The sequence below is a fragment of the Drosophila sechellia genome, chromosome 2L, assembly GCF_004382195.2.
Source record: "Drosophila sechellia strain sech25 chromosome 2L, ASM438219v1, whole genome shotgun sequence".
In the NCBI taxonomy this organism is placed as follows: domain Eukaryota; kingdom Metazoa; phylum Arthropoda; class Insecta; order Diptera; family Drosophilidae; genus Drosophila; species Drosophila sechellia.
In genome coordinates, this window is record NC_045949.1 from 5,528,122 (window position 1) to 5,545,500 (window position 17,379).

Sequence of the window (17,379 nt, forward strand, 5' to 3'; positions counted from 1 at the left end):
AAAAGTTCTTTCCAACCCAGATTTAATTGAAATAAAATTTATTAGTGCTTTACTAGGCCGTCTAAAATGTATAAAACGATATAACAAAGTCGTTCAGCATGAAATATTATTTAATAAAATTCGCCTGCATCGTTTCGAGTCAGTTTTGATTGTTATTAAATATATTAGTGCCTGGGAACGGGTTATACCCCAATACTTTGAAATATGCAACTATAAAGTGACTGCGATCGATTCAAGAATGCTTCAAAGTCGTTCAGTATGATACATTATTTAATTAAATTTCTCCTGCTCAATGAAACTTTTCTTGGGAGATTTCCATTTTGTGTGGTAAGTGCAACAAGAGAGGCAGGAAAGTCAGCCCACCCACACACGCACACCAGCCAGTCGCTTTTCAATAACCGTGCCACATTGTGTCAGGCACCGTTTTGACCTGGCCACCGCCCTCTGAAACTCTAAATTGCTATATATATATATTAGTTGCTTTTCGGGAGCTAATCAACTCCCGCCCCTTCACCATCGCGTCTTTATAACAGGCATATAATTTCGCACAACACACGCACACGACCAATAAATAATAGCGGTGGAAACAGTAGAACCCCAAAAGTAACAGATTTTATGCCGTATAAAAAGGATTTGTAAAGCGTCCCTGGAAGGAGCTATCTATCCCGCTCCATTTCTCCATCGAAAACTTTTCATTGCGTGCCAATGCACCGGAGCCACAAATCATTTTTACCAAAAGGGTTTGCTCTACACTTAAACAAAATTTTACTTACTAAGAGAGGATCAAAACCTTAGAATTATTCGAGACCAAAGAAACACAGACTTCATAATAAAATATTACTTAATCTTCAACGATAGATTTATCAGTTTGAATAATAATAATAATATAAAGGAATTCTGCACAAATATGTGATAGTCCCAGCAGGATCAGGAGCACTATTTTCTTTCAGTCTATAAGGACTGGGAGGACTAGCAACTTGTTTTCAAGTTTCTTGCTTTGTTTCCTTTGCCTTGCTTCCTGGCTGGTATCCTTTTTCGAGCTTGCAAGCCCCTAATATAAATTTTGACACCTGATAATTGCTTTTCACTCGCTTCCGCGTTTTTCGCTGGATGCGACGACGACAGCTGCAGTTCTTTCACCTGCCAACCGGCGGACGAATCACCTGCGCGTCTGGAGCCACCACCCACCACATCGGGACATCTGCCCACTCCCACTGATGGTGGCTCGACATGCAAAGGTGGTGGTCGGTGGGGACGATCTGCAGGATAGTTTGTTAGCTGCTTAACTGCCATAAATTATGACTATATTTTCGCTTTTACGGCGACGTTTAATAGACAAAAGTTCTGGCTGAGTTATAGAAGGAAGCGTCAAGGTTGCCAGCCAGCTTAGGAAATTGCCAATTAAAAGTCTATAAAAGTGTGTGATTATATGGAAATAGATGCAGCCATTTATTCGGATCGTGCGTCTAAAATAGAGACATTAATAGGGACGCTTACTTAAATATTACTACATGGTAATTAAATTCCTTATTAAATCGATTTTACGTATATTTGTTATTCGATTATAGTAGATCTGAGACACTTCTAAACTCACGAACGTATATCAGTGATAATAAGTTAACAATTTATAATTGCATTTGAAATTCAGCCCATCTATCCATCCTAATATGATATAGTTATTGTAAGGGCATTCTCTAAGGTCTTCTTCAAATTCTCCCCATAAATATAGAGAAAACGAGCTCTTAATTTTATTTATTCTCTTTGCCACTTTAGGCATATTTTGCACTCTCTTATAATTATTTATATTCCCCACACGCACTTAGGCGACACAATCTGGCATTGAAACCAAATGATTGGATCAGTTGATATTGTCGACAGTATTTGTGAAGTTGTGTCTTGTGGCCATCGGAAGTTAATGGCAATTTGATTTTTTGGTGGTGAATAGGACAGTGATATAAAATTAATAAAGTCCTTCGACCAGTTTAAATACTTATTCAATAGTTATTAGGTGAGTAAGGATCACTTAATATTGATGCGGCATATTTTCAGTATATATATGTAAACCATTCAGTTGGCACTTCATAGACCCTTCAATCCGACCACTGTTTCAAAATGTTTCAATATGAGTGCCGACCACTCACTCCTTATCCTGATTCATTTATTGATTAGTGCTGCTCATTATGCCGACAGTGAGTCTTCTGCTTGCCCACAACTAATCACCGAAATGCCCAAAATGTTGAGACTGTCCATTGCTGCCACTTGTCACAGTTTCTCCATCTGCACTAGTGTCTCTTGATTGTGTGGGCAGCTCTGGTCATAAATTTAATATGACACCTGCAGGACGCAGGAGTCCACGGCACACACCCCACCACCCACTCCCGCACTCCGCCCTGCCAAATGCATTATTCACACATATTTTGCTAATTAGCAAAATATTGTAAATGTTTGGATTTATGCAGGCAACTCACACACACTCAACTGCGGCGGTTGGGGGCTGTTGGCCTGTGGGCTGTGTGCTGCTGGCCATCGGAGAAGTGCATCAAACTGAACCGCAATGGCTTTTGGTCGGCTCACATGGCTGGCCAGGTCCCCATGCCATCCTCCTCCCTTAGCTCCACCACCTGTGTCGCCTGTGTTGATTTAATGCCCATGGTGTCGGATTCTGGGATAACTGAGCAGTAGCCTTGGGTGGCGAACGGGATGGGGGCCTTTGCGGCTGCCATAAATTTTGGCTTGGCTTTCAATCGAGCGATTGGAGCGGGTGAGTTTAATTGAATATTCTGCTGACGGAACGGCAGGCTGCGTTGTTTATTCCCGCATCGAATCGTGTTTACATTAGGCGCGACTCTACTGGATCGACTTGCAATCGGACGCCCTCGCTGGGCAGGAGTATCACATTCCTCTTGGTCACCTTCAGCTGAGTTGGCGATCCGGGCGGCAGGCTGAAGCGGAAGCGGCGGAGCAGCGTGATCAGACCCACCTTCACCTGCATCCGTCCAAACCTCAGGCCAATACAGTTGCGCGGTCCATCGCCGAAGCCCAGGAAGGCGGTGGGATGCCGCTCCCGGCAGGCATCCGGCGCAAATCGCTCCGGCCGGAACTCGTGGGGCTCCGGGTACATCTCGGGGTCGTAGTGGATGGCCAGCACCGGAATGTGCACGCTGGTGCCCTTCTCCAGGACGACGGGGTCGCCGCCATCTGGCGAGGGGATCTCATAGTCCTCGCTGGCGAGACGGGTAAGTGAACTAAGTGCCGGGTACTTGCGCAGAGTTTCTGGAAAGCAGATGGAGTTTGGTGAGTACAAATATCAAAATATATAATATATATGGCTGGTAGTTTAAAGATACTGGTAATTTAAGATTTTCTAAACTATAGCGGCAATTGAAAGGAGGGTGTCAAATTTTCCAATGTTTATTGTCTTTTATTTATTTGCAGTCAATCATTTCGATCCGTTCTGTTATTTGAGCAGTTTGAATGCTATCAGATGAAACAGGGGGAATTGTGTTTATGTTTTCCTGATCAAGGTACACTTTTTTCCCGATTCCGCTGTTTTAGAACCCATGGGTTCGAATTGTATACATGAGTATTATTTATACAGATATTTGATTCGCTTACAGAGCTTTTCTTTGAAAAGAAAAGGGTTCAAAGAAAACCTTATCCACCCGATAAGGTATATGTACTAATTCACAAATTTTTCTATGCCCTGGTAATCCCGTCAAAAGTTGACTTGAAAGAATTAACACGTTGTTCAATTACAAGTCATTTATAGAATGTCTTATCTCTGGTAGATAAGGCAGCTTCAGACTTGTTATCTCCAACATAAAGAAACCCACAATATATACATACCTGTGATGGTTTGGTCCAAGTAGGGCATCTCCATCATGGCCTCGTAGGTTATTTTCCCGTGCTTGGCTAACGAATCGTTTATCTCCATACGCAGCTTCTGCTGCACATCTTGGTTTTTGGCCAACTCGAATAGGGCGTAGCTCATGTTGCTGGAACTGGTTTCGAATCCGGCCACGAAGAATACGAAGACCTGGGCGGCCATCTGCTCCATGGTGAGTCCTTTTCCGTTCTCCTGCCGCCTAAGATCCAGCAGCAGATCCATAAAGTCATTCCGACGGATTTGCTCGCGCTCCCTCAGCTCCACCGTTTCGCTGACTATGCGGTTGAAGAACTTGGTAATGTCCGGGTGAAAGATACGCACCGGAAGGCCGAGCTTGACCAGCGAGCTGAGGTAGGTCATCCTGAAGATGCGCCATCGGATGCTTCTGTTGCTGTTTTGAAAGAGCCGACGCCCCACCTGCCGGAACTCTGCCTGCGGATCCCTCAGGCTGTTGCACCCGGTTCCAAAGGCGCAGCTTCCGATGACGTCGGTGGTGTAACGGGCCATCAGATCGTGGAGCTCCAGAACAGCGCCCTAAGATAGCGATGATTCCAATTTATTGGGAAAAATATATGAGTTAACTACTGTACCTGTGACCCCACCAGTTCGTCGAAGGTACCGCCCAGCTGCTTGGCCACCGAGGAAACAGTTCCAAACATATACTTCATTTTCCCGCTAGTGAAAGTGGGCGACAACTTGGTGCGCAGGGCACGCCACTCCTCGCCCTGCAGGTTGAACAAGTTGGCGGTGAGCGTATCGCCGTGAAAGCTTCGCCGGTCCACGAACTTGTTGAAATCCCGGATGAGCACCGCCTTGACCAGGTCCAGATCCAAAACGACGGCCAGTGGTCGCAGGAAGACGTAGGTGCCCGCCACCTTGGCACTGCCCCTGAAGGCATCGTAGGTCTCCTGGAGCAGCTCGCTCAAGTGCACCGACTGCAGCCTGAAGAAGTGACCGAAGAGGAAGTGCGGCCGCAGCTGGGGAATTCCCCGCAGCTCCCAGTAGGTGAAGCGGTAGCGCAGATAACCCAGCAGAAAGCTGAGCAGCGAGGTCAGCAGCAGCAGTGTGAAGTCCATTGGAACAGCAGTACTCAACTGGGCGTTCTGCTGATCTTCGAGTTGCTTATAAGCAACTATCTATCTGGGGAGTATGGTCCGAATCTATCTGTTCTGTTTACATACACCCATGTACATTATAATAGGTGTGTAGATATCGCGATGGGTTTCTCTCTAGTTATTATTACGCAACAGCAACGTGGCCTTCTGCAGATCTTCGGGTAGGTCATAAACAATTCTTTACTAATTTCATTTTTATTTTATTTTAAAATAATGTATAACCTAGTGCCATGTCCATGACTATACAAAAGTTTTTGGACTTCTATTACAAGAAACTGTCGAATAAACTGGTTTTTATTTTGCAATGCATTGCAGTTAGTACAGAAAGCTTAAGACCTTGTTAAAAACGTCTTAAGATTTCTGTTTTAAAGTATGCCTAGATGGTAAATTAGACTTTTCAATCTACAGGAAGGTAAAATGAAGTAGTTAAAACATGTAAAATAAGGTCCAACTCTACGCGGTTCGAGTTCGAAAAAGCTCTTGTGGTTATTGACTTCAATGACGTAAAGCGTTCGGTGGTTGTGGTCTCGGCTACTGAAAACCTTATTTTCTTTTAAAAAATATTGGTTTCCTACGCGGCAAACTAAATCCTTATTAAATAACTGCTTATTAATATTTATGTTTTGATATGCTAATAATTTTTGGGTTCGACGGTCACTAGACACTATGTCGTCCCTGAAAATTCCAGAAAGAAAGTCCACCTAGCTGGCAAAAATGATGGTTAAAAAAGGGAAAGAAGTGCACTGCATACGAAAAGAGGGCAGGACAAAAAGCATACCATATCAAAGCGAAAAAAAAGACAGGATCCACAATGGAAGCAGTTGGCTAAGTGATACAAAAACTGGCTCAATGCTTTTTGTTAAAGGTCAGAGTTGGCTTTAACTTTGGCCCGATGAAAGTGCAGCCGCAAAGTGTATGCACTGGGCTCATTTAATATGTTGTCAACTATTAATGTTGAACATTTATTGCGGCTTTACGTCATTAAGCCGATCAATGTCGTGCGTGCAAAAAAAAGGACCTCTGACAATAGAAATTATTTTGTCAGCGAAAACAGCAGAAGTAACGTCCAGCATCTCTGCCCATATTTGATTACCATGCATATTGCAATTATCACTTTTGCTGATGACATTATATAAATTTGTCATACAAATACCTACCATGAAATATTACATCGTGTTTAAATTCGTTCAAAGAATCAAAGGTTACATTTTGACTCTGAAAGTTTTAAAAATTGAACCTGCTTTAAAATATATTGGATTAATATACCCTTTCACGGGGTATTTTGTTTTCGAGGAACAACGACTTTTTTGACGCTTCTCTGTTATGCTTTAACATATATTTCTGACTAAGGGATATCAGATAGTCGAAGCGCTCGACAAAAGAGTTTCTTTTCTTCATTTTCGAAATGTTGGACAATTATTTTTAAGTTTAAATATTTATACGTTTTGCCCCTGGAAAAACAAGCCGGCTTTTACTGTAATTTATAATGAGAAAAGCACAGTGGGTAGCCGCAAATAGCTGTGCATTATAATGGAGCTCATTTCCGGTAATTCTTTAGTCTGTCTGCAAATTTCCGATTGCTTTCCTTGCCTTTTCCTTGCCACCCCCCCTCACCATTCCTTACCAAACATAAATTTTTATATGTTTTTTTGACATACGGCACATGCTCTGTTAGCTTTATTAACTGGAGCTGGTGCCTTTATTGCCGCAATGGCCAGGAGGTCGAACCGAAGGGACAGTCGACTGCAATCGTTTCACATGCCAATTTTTTGCCATTTACCATGGCGTTGTGTGAAACTCGAGTCAAAATGCCATGGCAGCAATTTGATTTTTTTTGTTTCGCTTTTTTTTTGTTGCATTTTTTGTTTTCCGGTGTGGTGTGTGCTTTTTTTGGAATGGCGCTTAACTCTTCAGCTCCTGAGGAAAAACTAGCCACGTTCCATTATACACCCGCGTCTCACACGCCGCCTCCTTTAATTGCCCACTCGACGAAGTTTATGGGGGCGGTGGCAGACATTTAATTTATTTTAATAATTATTTTTTATGTTTTTGCGCTTGCAGTTGCCCCGCTTTGGCATGCCCACCGCTTTTTTTAATGAAATTATAAAGTCGCGAGACTTTTTCGCTGTGCTCACTTTTTTAATGAAAACGAAAAATGAAAAATGAAAAATGTTTCCATGTGGGTCGATGGCGAACAAATTCGCTGGCAAAGTAAACAATGGCAGCGGGCGGTGGGGCTTCACTTGTTTGGGTATAGTACATTTTGCGGTTCAGTAAATATTCGCCTTGGGGCTCCAGCAATATAAGGGTTGCTTCGTTGCTACCAATTTTGGCTCGTTCTCCTCGACGCGAAATACTTATTGAACTGAATCGCACCTTCTATAAATGTGGCTCTTCAAATATATAGAAATCCTTAAATGGGTAGACGCTCCTTCTAAATAATACAAGCCAAAAAAATACAAAATAAATTGGTAGCTGGAGAAATAAAGATCCTCTAGTTTCATCACCTCAAATTAATTAAAAGCATTCCGAAAAAGTTGAAATCGTTTTTTATTTCCAGCAAAAAACGACACATTTTGAAGGATAGGGTTTACAAGATTTAAGACGGCATTTTATTTTTACTTAAATCATGATGAAATTGTTTATGTAATAGTTATTATACAGCTTGCAGTACTTGGAAACTAAGCTAGAACTGAGCTAATAGTAAAAATATTTTTTGTTTCAACTGATTTCGGTGACTTAGATCTAATCTCGCTTCGAGTCTCATGTTGTAGACACGTGCACCTGCTGCTATTTATACTTTCGCTCTTGTAAAGATCATAACAAAATTTGTATATAAGAACAAATAATAGAAATTTGCATTTTACAAGTATTTATTTGGCCAGAAATATAAACAGCAATTGATGCACTTGGCCTAAAACATTCTTTGGTTTAAGCCCTTATGTTTTATAATCTAATACTTTGTATTTCCGTTGCGAATCCCAGTTCCCATCAACTTCTTCAAAATGCGACTTACATTTTAGATTTACCTTAAACATCAACAACTTTTTACAGTAAGCAACTTTCCACATAGCACAAAAATAATAGTTCGTCGACCAACACGATTTATAAGGGTATTGCTTACAAAGTAGTTTATCTTAGTTAGACTAACATCGGATATCTATATGCCCATTTTGTACACTTTTTAGCCCGGCCACGGCCCCAGATAGCCGACTCCCAGAATCATCGAAAGTCCAAGGATCGGCGAAATGGGAGCCAGTCGGCTGGCCCATCCTTTGAGGTCCTGCATGCGATCCAGGTCATCGGTCAAGGACTTGGCGTCGTGCTTGGTGAGGTGTGGACTCTTGCCATCGGAGCGATAGGAGGCGCCGTGATCGGAACCTGGAAGGAGGAGATGGGAAGGAGATTTCAATGATTGATTGAAATATTTATGGTTCTTTTGTGGACTCTTGGTTTATACTGCGCGGACTTAATCAACTGACACATGCCACTTTATGGTGCGCCCTTCATATTGCTGGGACTCGAATGTCATCAGCTGAATGTCCTTTTTCAATTATGCGCTTGCCACACGCCAACGAGCATAAACAATAGACCCAGGATGCGTTTATGGCCAGCCATTTGTACCAGGCGACAATGCGAAAGAGATAAAACGACCTCCAGTTCCAGGGCAACGCAGAAGGAAGGGACAGTGAGCTCAGGCTACAGGATACACAAAACCAAACTGTTTGTCAACTGGCAGGGCAGAAAGTATTGCATATAAAAGGGACACAACTTCGCCTGCCCCACTTATTTGTTACATTCTCACTTATACTCCGCTCCTTTGGCCCAATCTCTCCCTCGCTGGGAAAAGCGAAAGTATCCCACCGCCCTCCACTCGTCCTTGCTGGTATTTTGTTTCAATTTCACTTGGCAGCATCGAAAATTGTTTCGATTTTTATTGCTTAAGTGCGTTAAACCCTTGCGCCCTGCATTCCAAATGTGGGGTTACTCCGGGTGGTGTGGGTGTTGGTGTATATGTGCGATTGTCCTGCAGGACACATGGCTATCGTGAACTGTGGAGTGGGCCTGCTATTGTTTTTGCCATCAATTTATCGTGCAGTTTGTATTTTTTGCGAGTCGTCTTCCTTTTTCGGCTGTTTGTTCGCCCGGAAATCTGGTTCATTGGACATTTGTTTGCCAGTTGGGCTTGGCCACCGCCTGAAATGGTGTGTGGGCGTTTTGGCCCATTTTTTGTCCCCTCGATTTGGCTCTGTTTGACTTTGACGTGAGGCCATTGGTCATTAGTTGGAGGGCAAACAATTGCTGGCGGGTCTTTCAAAAACGTGTTTGGGTTGGCCCTACGAACAGCCTAAAATATAAACACTCTTAGGAGTTTCAGTTAAGATGGTGCCGATTTTCATTTTGGGGTTAGCTGATTGAAATTGAAAGTGACGAGAGAACTTCATATGTTCAACAGCTAATTAACTCTTAATTAGTATTTTATCAGTTCAGTTAAATAGGTCAATCTACTATAGTTACCATATATGACCGTCCTTTAAGCGGATAAATATGGCATTTAAATTAAGAGGCAGTCACATATGCTGGCAACGAGGACTCTTGGTCCTTGAACCTCAATCCACGCAGTCGAACTTCATTGGATGAACGAATGAACGTACGAACTTTGTCATAACTATGAAATATGGCTCGACGGCTGGTCCTTCATTTTTGGTCCATCCAGGGACTTTTCGAATTGTTTTTAACGAGAACCCTTTTATTTTTATAACGGAAATGCGCAAATTGCTTTGCACCGGGCTGCCAATGTATTTGTCTGTCGGTGTTCGCATTGGTGTTAGTGCTGCTCCATAAGCAGCTTTCCACAAAACTCCTTTGCGCTGCCATTCCTGGCTGGTGTTGCCTTGGTTATTTTGCTGGCGTCTGCAAACATTTCCATGTGTGAACGCCGGCAACACCAACACGCATCGAGTCCTTGCTTGTGCTCTGCGTATGTGTGCGTATGTGTACGTATGTGTGTGTGTGGCTGATTTTTATTGACGTTTGAGCATGTGTTTATGGAGGCGGGTTGGGGTTGGGGGTTTGCAAGGTCCCAACGGTGTCTTTAAAGAGCTTAGACCCAAACGATTGGGGAGCGGGTGCGAGGATGGCGAGGAGAGCAAAGGAAGCCCTGTTTGCCGGAGTATAACGATTTGGCTCAACAGAGCACTCTTAAAACTAGAAGGAACTTTAAGTCATTTTTGCATAATTCCCCCGGACGATCCGCGGGGAGCAATTGGACTAATAGAATGAAAGTGCGTCTTCTTTTGATGCACACGCACCTTTGCTCGCCACCGTAAAAGTGGAAGTCTTAATATGAATATAAGAACAACTAAAGTTAAACAGGTTAAAGAGTGCCGAAATAATCCTGCTGTCACTACCATGGAACAGACCTGGAAATTGGTATGGAAAGTGTCAAGGTAAAACTTTTCTGATGGCTGCAGTTCACAGCTCGTCATTACAAGAGACTTTATTACCCAGTTATTCGTAAACCGAAAGACTGCAAAAGTTTGTACGGTTAAAAATCTATGCATCTTAAAATTATATGTAATAAAGTTCATCTAGAATATATTTGCTTAGCTAATTGAATATCTACATTTCCCTCGCACTTCCTTTGACTGAATAATAGGTATCTGAGAGTCGAGACACTCAACTTCTCGACTTGAACTCCATTTGCTAGCGGTTTTATCACCTCGATTTCCGAGCCTGCTGCACTCGAGCGCAACAAGAAAAAAATGCAGCTTGCACTTTGCACTTGAGACGCACTTGGTCCTGCCATGCCTTATATTTATGGTGCAGCATTTCCCCCTTTTTTCGTGCCCCACTTGCTCCCCGAAAGACTGTTGCATCCATAAAATCGCGCGGCACGCGATGACCATTCGGAGTCTGGCTGTCTGTTGCATTGCATTCACTTCATCGTTTCTCACTTGCCGGAAATTATAGGCAAATTATTGCCAGACACTGAATGCTGAAGTATTCATCCATCCGTGGTCCAAAGTCCGAGCTCCGAGTCCGGATTTCGCATGTAAACTCCCTGGCCGGAGCAGTGCAATTTTCTTTTATTGCATTTCCTTGTAATTTGTGGCATATTGTTTGGCTGTTGGCCGCACAAATTAAATATGACAGCGACAACGGAGCAGCAGCTCCTGTGGTTGATTGCAACATTTTAATGACAGTTTAAGTGGCGAGCCGAGAGCATCTGCAGCACTTAATGGGGACACCGGTTTTGTGGTCTCTGGCCAACTAAGCGCTGACTGGACGGACATGTGGAGGAGCATTCGACTCGACTCCAGTGATAATTGGAAATTGAATTTAATTGACGTGCGGATAGCCGTCGGCACATCTGGACGCACGATGTGTTCATCCGCTGACCATTGAATGTGTAGTCAAATGTATGTGGTGTGTGTTATTTGTTTTCCAATTGCCCCTCCCATTTACTCCCAGGTGGCCTTCAACCAACTTGGAACCTCAGCTGTGAGTCCTGTAGTAGTTGGATCAAGAGATGTGCAATTATAAGCCCATGTTGTGAAATTCAAGTGACAGAGTTAGCATAGAGGCATCCGAAAAATCCCTTATGATAGCATCACTTTCGCCCACTCCGTGTACCCGCAAATCGAGGGGCGTGTGGAAATGTTGCCTTGGTCATGAAACTCTGCTTGTCGCTGGCTTGTTCCGCCTTAAAGTGTCAGCGGATGGGCAAAAACAGTCGCGACATATGCAAAACGCGGCAACGATAAGCGAACAAGCCACACCCACTCCCACTTCCATTTCTACTCCCACTTCTAGCCCCGAAAATTGGGGTTGGCCATACCGTGCAATGCTGTAGTATACCACCTACTGGCACGATATGTGCAACATCTAGCAGGTAATAAATCTAACTGTAAACGCAGCGCTTACGACGTTGCATGCAGCGCTTGGAAGTTGTCGTCATTGTAGCACCCGCATCCATGCGCCCATTTACCACCCCCATGTCGCCCATTCCCCCTTCCAAAAGTGGGCCGCCCTTTCGAATGGACGGCCATCCTGCGGAGGGATGCAACATTTTTGCTGGCGTTTGCCAAAAACGGCGGAATAAGTTTTGAGGCAGGGAGAGCGGAGCTCTGCCGCTTTGACGCCTTGTGTGCAATTTGTCTGCTATTTTTATATTGCACTTTTTGGATACCTACCCCCGCCCCTGCACTTGCCCCCTTCAAGCCCACTCCCATATTCAATTTGTTCGATTTGATTTTGTCGAGTGCATTTTATTTTTAGTCAAGCGCGTATGCAGAAAATTCCACATTGCAGCAAAGGGCCTGTAAAGTTTTATGCGTTCGTCCTTGCGGAGCGGGCGAAAAAAGGGGGTGAGGGAAGGGTGGGGCATTGTCGCCAATTGTGCGATCGGGAAGAAGCGGGAAAATCGGAAAATGCGGGAAATGCAGGAAATCGGAAGGCAAATGTAAAACTTTATGCTTATCGATTGGCAGCTGCTCCAAGGAGACTTTGACTCATGCTTTAACCCAGCAGCTCGATAGTTTCATTGGCACCTCGAGCTAAATATCTCTCTCACTTCTGTCGAGAATAAATGCCAGAAAGCCCATTATTATTTATTGTGATTGTACATTACGATGGTCCGCATTAGCAGCACATTATAGCCGACACATTGTCAACTCAGCAAGAAGAGATCCCAGAAAACCTTTCCATTGCATGCTACAAAGTCATATTTTCCCCCGAAAAGCGCCAAAAAAAAAATATATATACCAACGGACAGCAAAGGGAGGGATACAAAAACATACTTTCCTTCGAGTTGGCCAAATATTTATACGCTTACGCAACTGAAGGAGCGGTATGTTCGGCTATCAGAAAAATGTTGCTCTATCATTAAAATACAATAGGTTATCTATGCATATATATACTATCAGGACATTTAAGTAAGTTATTCAAAAGCAAACGTCCCTTCCTAATATCAAGTCGAAAAGTGTAGGGTATCCGTCAGTCAACCCTTCCCGCATGCTGCCAAAGTTCGCTGGCAGCTCGAGCCAAAAGTATCTATATCTAACAAGTGGCGACAACGACATGCCAGAGACCCTTAAGCCAAGCGGCTAAAGTCGTTATGATTTGTCATAAGCATAAAATAAATGGCGAAATATTTATGGTGTGCTACGGCGTCCCCAGGGAAGGATTTTCCATCAATTGCCGACTCTCCGAGTGGCTTAGATAGCCGCTTCCCCGCAGTGTCGACGAAGGGCTCCTTCTCCAACGACTCCAACTCACCATGGTTTTGTTCCTGCTGCTGGTGGTGCTGCTGCTGATGGTGATCCCTTCCCCTCGAGGACGCGGAGGAGGAGGAGGAGGAGTGGTGATCCTGCGAGTTCCACAGGCTGGAAGTGGCTCCCACGAAGACGTTGTTCAGTCCGGAGGAGGACTGATCCGAACCCTTGCTATTGGACTTGCCGCGCTGCAACTTCGTGTTCTGTTGACCGTTGCCGGGATTGAAGTTGTACGGATTGGTATTACTATTCTGGCTGCTGCCATATCGTTGTTCTGCAATTACGAATGTGTCAGCTGGGTTTGGAGTTTAAGAATTGGAGTACCTTACCTTTGTTGTACTTCACGAGCACCACGGGCACCGTGTTGATCGAGACCGTCGGAGCCATTGTCGTCATCGTGGTGGTTTGGGGAATATCTGCGTCGGAAAGTTAGAGTTACTTAGTTAGTTACTTAGCTACGTAGCAAACTAAAAACAATTCCATAGTGTGCTATAAGAACATGGGTATCTCAGAAAACATCTTTAAAGTGAGTTTTAAAGCAATGGAGCACTTCCACCACTTGCCATATCATTGATTTCCTCCGTCGAGTGTAACCCGTTTACAGCCCAGAATAGCCTGCTGCTCGTAAATCAATCACTGACACTGGGGATATGGCCACCTTCGAACTCCGACTGACCCTTTGTTTTGGGAATTTATCAGGCAAACACACATGGCTGTCGGCTCACGCAGAGTCATTGACTTAAATTAATTAAAAGCTCGGGCCGGGCAAATAGTTTGCGCCTAATTGCCAGGGGCGCCCTGACTTATGGCCATTGTTTATTGGCCCTACGGTTATGGTTATTGTTATTGGCCCCGGCCAGCATATTCACGTAGTTATTGTTACTTAGGCCAATACTTACGGTAAAGTTTGATAGCGCCGTCAGTGTCGCCCAGAGAGTTTTTGGCCACACATCGATACGCCCCGAAGTCCTGGATGTCCACCTCGTATATGGTCAGGCGCATGGTTATTTTGTAGCCCGATTCAAAGGTTTCCGGCACAAAGCGCTCACCTGAAAGAGAAGCTAGGCAGTTAGGCGGTGTGAAAGGGTACTGGAGCCGCCCTGAAACCACAGTGCACTTTGACCCCTTTTCGAAGTAAACTGAACTGAACTGAACTTCTGCCACCGCCCTCCTTCGCAGCCTCTTGTCAAAGTAATTTAACGTACTACCAAGAAAAGAACTTTTTCATTCGCCCCAGCTCAACTCAGGTCGGCTTAGCTCAGCTCAAATGAGTCCAACTGAGCGAGACCCAAGTTGGTCCTGCCATCCTGGCCATTCTGGCCATCCCGACATCCTCGCCGGCTTTTAGGACCCTGCTGCCCCTGTCAAATGGCTCGTTTTAATTTATACAAAAACAAGTCTGTTCTCGGTATTGTTGCCTGTCCCGTTTTTGTTTGTCATGCAGGTTTTGATTTACGTTTGATGTCGGTTAGATTTAGTAGCACTAAGCCGAGCATTACATTTTGTACAGGTTCGGTAATTGTTATGCATGCCGGTTAGGCAGATTACTTCAGCAAATACCATTGTGATGGCCCAAGCAGAGATGTAAGTTTCGGCCCCCAGTCTTGATTAGAAATAATTGGGTTTCGGGGACGAGATATATTGGATAGAGTACAGCCCCTTCCTTCTCCTCCTACATTTCTTGTTCGACTAAGTTGGGGCATTTAAACCGTATAATAAGATGGCTCTTTAAGCATTCGCTGGCTTTCAGTTGCCGCTCTTGCGGTTATGGATCCTCTGACTATCTCAAAACTAAAACACAAAACTCCATTAAAATCCAACGGCGGTCGGACAGTACTCGGCAACTGCTTCTGACTTGAGGTCATTTTCAATCACTTTTTCCCATTTTCTCCGCTGGCAAAAAACAACTTGAAAATAACTTGAAAAAAAGGAAAGCGTTCCGACTGCATGTCTGTGACTTTTTCCGCCGGCCTCCATGCCGATGACGATGCCTTTTCCTGTCCAGTTCAGTTCATTGCGGGCAGTTGGGGGTTAAGTGGAACGTGGGGTCCACCACCGCAGTTATTCAGCGACCGCGGATTCGAGTGTTCGGCTGGATGTATATTTTTTCCATCGCTTTTTCACTTGGAGTCCACATCGTTTTTGTCATCGCACTCAGTTCTTTTCTCAGTGAAGATGAGTGGGAGAGTTGAAGAGGTTAAATGAAGAAATGGACCCATCCATCGTTAAAGGTCCTTAGAAAATTAAATTGCACGTACTAGATAAGAGGCTGGCCATGGAACAGCGACGAACTATTGATATTGAACCGGAAATAAGATAACTTTGGCGCAGAAGGCTATCGAACTAATATCTTTATGCCAAAGAAAGAAACTACTAAAAGTAGAAACTACTTCCTCGAGAAATGCACTTAGGTTTAGTTGCAATTTTCCAATTCAATTAAGCTCGAATGTAACATTATCTGAAAGATACCACCAACCAAAAACTGACATTTCATTGAACATTCAGACTCTCATGAAATTGTTGTTATTTTACCAAAACACCTGATCCCAACGTAAGAACCTGAAGTTTCACTTCCATTGAATCACTTACCTGGCACAATAATCGTGTCGTTCTTCATCCAATAGTTGATGGACTTGGGATACGCCTCCGACTGGCATTCCAGGGTTATGTTCTGTGTAAGGGCAGCGCCGACTAATTGATTTTGTATCCAAATCATGGGCGGAACTGGAAGGCAGCAGAGAAATGGGGTGTCAGAAAGGTGGGAGTTGGATACATGCTGATGGGAAATATGTGGGCCGGAGTGTTGCGTCAGGTGTGGAATGTTTGAGCGATTTCAGGGAGCTGAATGGGCGACGGTAACAAAGAATTCCCATTTATAGAGAAATTCCGTTCGTTATCGTTATTGTTTTTCTAGTGCTTTATGCTCCCGTTTGACTGCTCGCTGCGGTTGCCATTTATTGTTTCCAACTAATTGCTTTTTAATTTTATAGCAAAGCCACAAAAAATGCTTTGCAATATAAACGGAAACGAACCGAACCGAATTGTGGTTGGCTAACCGGCTAGAATTGTTCCGGAACAACTTCTACGGCGGTCCGGCTTAAATATGTGCCATGAACTTACCTAACAAATTGTTGAGCAATTTTAATTTTTATTTAATTAGAGCGAAGGAGCCGGGCAAAGTGCCCTGAAAATGCTAACTAGCTGCGAGCGCGGAGAGAATGGAGAGCGGGGTGCTGAGCACACACTTAATTATTTGCTTTATGCTGGCACCTAAAAGTATACAGCATTTTCCAGCCGCCCCTCGCTGGCAAAATTAAAATGCAGGGCATATTTAGCATGGCAAGATTTCGAGTGGGACTTTGTGTGTGTCGCAGTGGCAGTGGTGATAGTCTGTGACTGTGTCTGGTGTTTTCCGCTGTGGTCTCGTCTGGAGCACCCGGCTCCCTGCAACCTGCTCCCTGCATCCTGCCCACTTGGTCCCACGAGCAGGATGCGGTGCCAGAGCCTGGCGCAGAACTATAAATATTTAAATATGCTAAAATTGATGGGCCCGCCCCGCCCCAAATACTCACAGTGCACAATGAGCATCACACGCTTGCTGACTGTTGGCGGGATGCCATTGGAGGCGATGCAGAGATAGGCGCCCATGTTCAGTCGGTTCACTTTGGCGATGGTCAGGAAGGAGCCGTTGTAGGCGACGGCTGCGAATGGTGAGATGCAAAAGTATATAGATAGATAGACAAACGGCGCAGTGAAAGCGATAGCGCAATTAATATCAGTGGCATCGATTGGCATTTCCACTGTATGGTGGCAATCACTTCTGCATGCCATATTGCTTATAAGCCGGAATGTCTACGGCATCAAGTTTCACACTCACTCCAAAGGGAATCCCCCTTAGCTCGAGGAAAATCATATTCGAACACACACACACACATACGGAGTCATGCAGCTAATCATCGCGTTCTCATTGCTTATGCAACTCGGAAAATCTCACTAGCACTTAAAGAAAAATCTTCAATTCCAGTTTAAGCATAGCTTACAAATTCTTTTTCGAGGTGAATTTTACTTGATTTACTTTCATAATAATAATGATTTAAAAATT

The 17,379-nt window shown here is 44.1% G+C and overlaps 2 protein-coding genes across 2 annotated transcripts in view; both read right to left on the bottom strand.

The window, feature by feature from the left end:
• Positions 1 to 2,766: 2,766 nt before the first annotated feature.
• LOC6613508 (probable cytochrome P450 6a14) lies at positions 2,767 to 4,962 on the bottom strand. Its single transcript, XM_002037940.2, has 3 exons — positions 4,477 to 4,962; positions 3,847 to 4,420; positions 2,767 to 3,273 (listed from the first exon to the last, which is right to left on the bottom strand). Exons 1-3 carry the CDS (start codon positions 4,960 to 4,962, stop codon positions 2,831 to 2,833), a joined length of 1,503 nt encoding a protein of 500 aa, XP_002037976.1. The 3' UTR covers positions 2,767 to 2,830.
• A 2,623-nt stretch (positions 4,963 to 7,585) lies between these two features.
• The window catches only part of LOC6613509 (hemicentin-1), a 33,220-nt gene continuing 23,426 nt past the window's right edge, over positions 7,586 to 17,379 (bottom strand). Inside the window, exons 8-13 of the mRNA XM_002037941.2 lie at positions 16,850 to 16,978; positions 15,867 to 16,001; positions 14,177 to 14,326; positions 13,607 to 13,693; positions 13,282 to 13,551; positions 7,586 to 8,382 (exon numbers count right to left, since the gene is read on the bottom strand). Coding sequence (XP_002037977.1) covers positions 8,186 to 8,382; positions 13,282 to 13,551; positions 13,607 to 13,693; positions 14,177 to 14,326; positions 15,867 to 16,001; positions 16,850 to 16,978 — 968 coding nt within the window. The 3' untranslated portion in view covers positions 7,586 to 8,185. The remainder of the gene's footprint in view (positions 8,383 to 13,281; positions 13,552 to 13,606; positions 13,694 to 14,176; positions 14,327 to 15,866; positions 16,002 to 16,849; positions 16,979 to 17,379) is intronic.

Excerpts from the sequence above, each read along its gene's own strand:
- LOC6613508 (XM_002037940.2), bottom strand. The coding sequence starts at position 4,962 with ATGGACTTCACACTGCTGCTGCTGACCTCGCTGCTCAGCTTTCTGCTG. Across the intron at positions 4,421-4,476 it reads ACGAACTGGTGGGGTCACAG|GGCGCTGTTCTGGAGCTCCA; the intron begins GTACAGTAGTTA and ends TCGCTATCTTAG. Across the intron at positions 3,274-3,846 it reads CTTGGACCAAACCATCACAG|AAACTCTGCGCAAGTACCCG; the intron begins GTATGTATATAT and ends TCTGCTTTCCAG.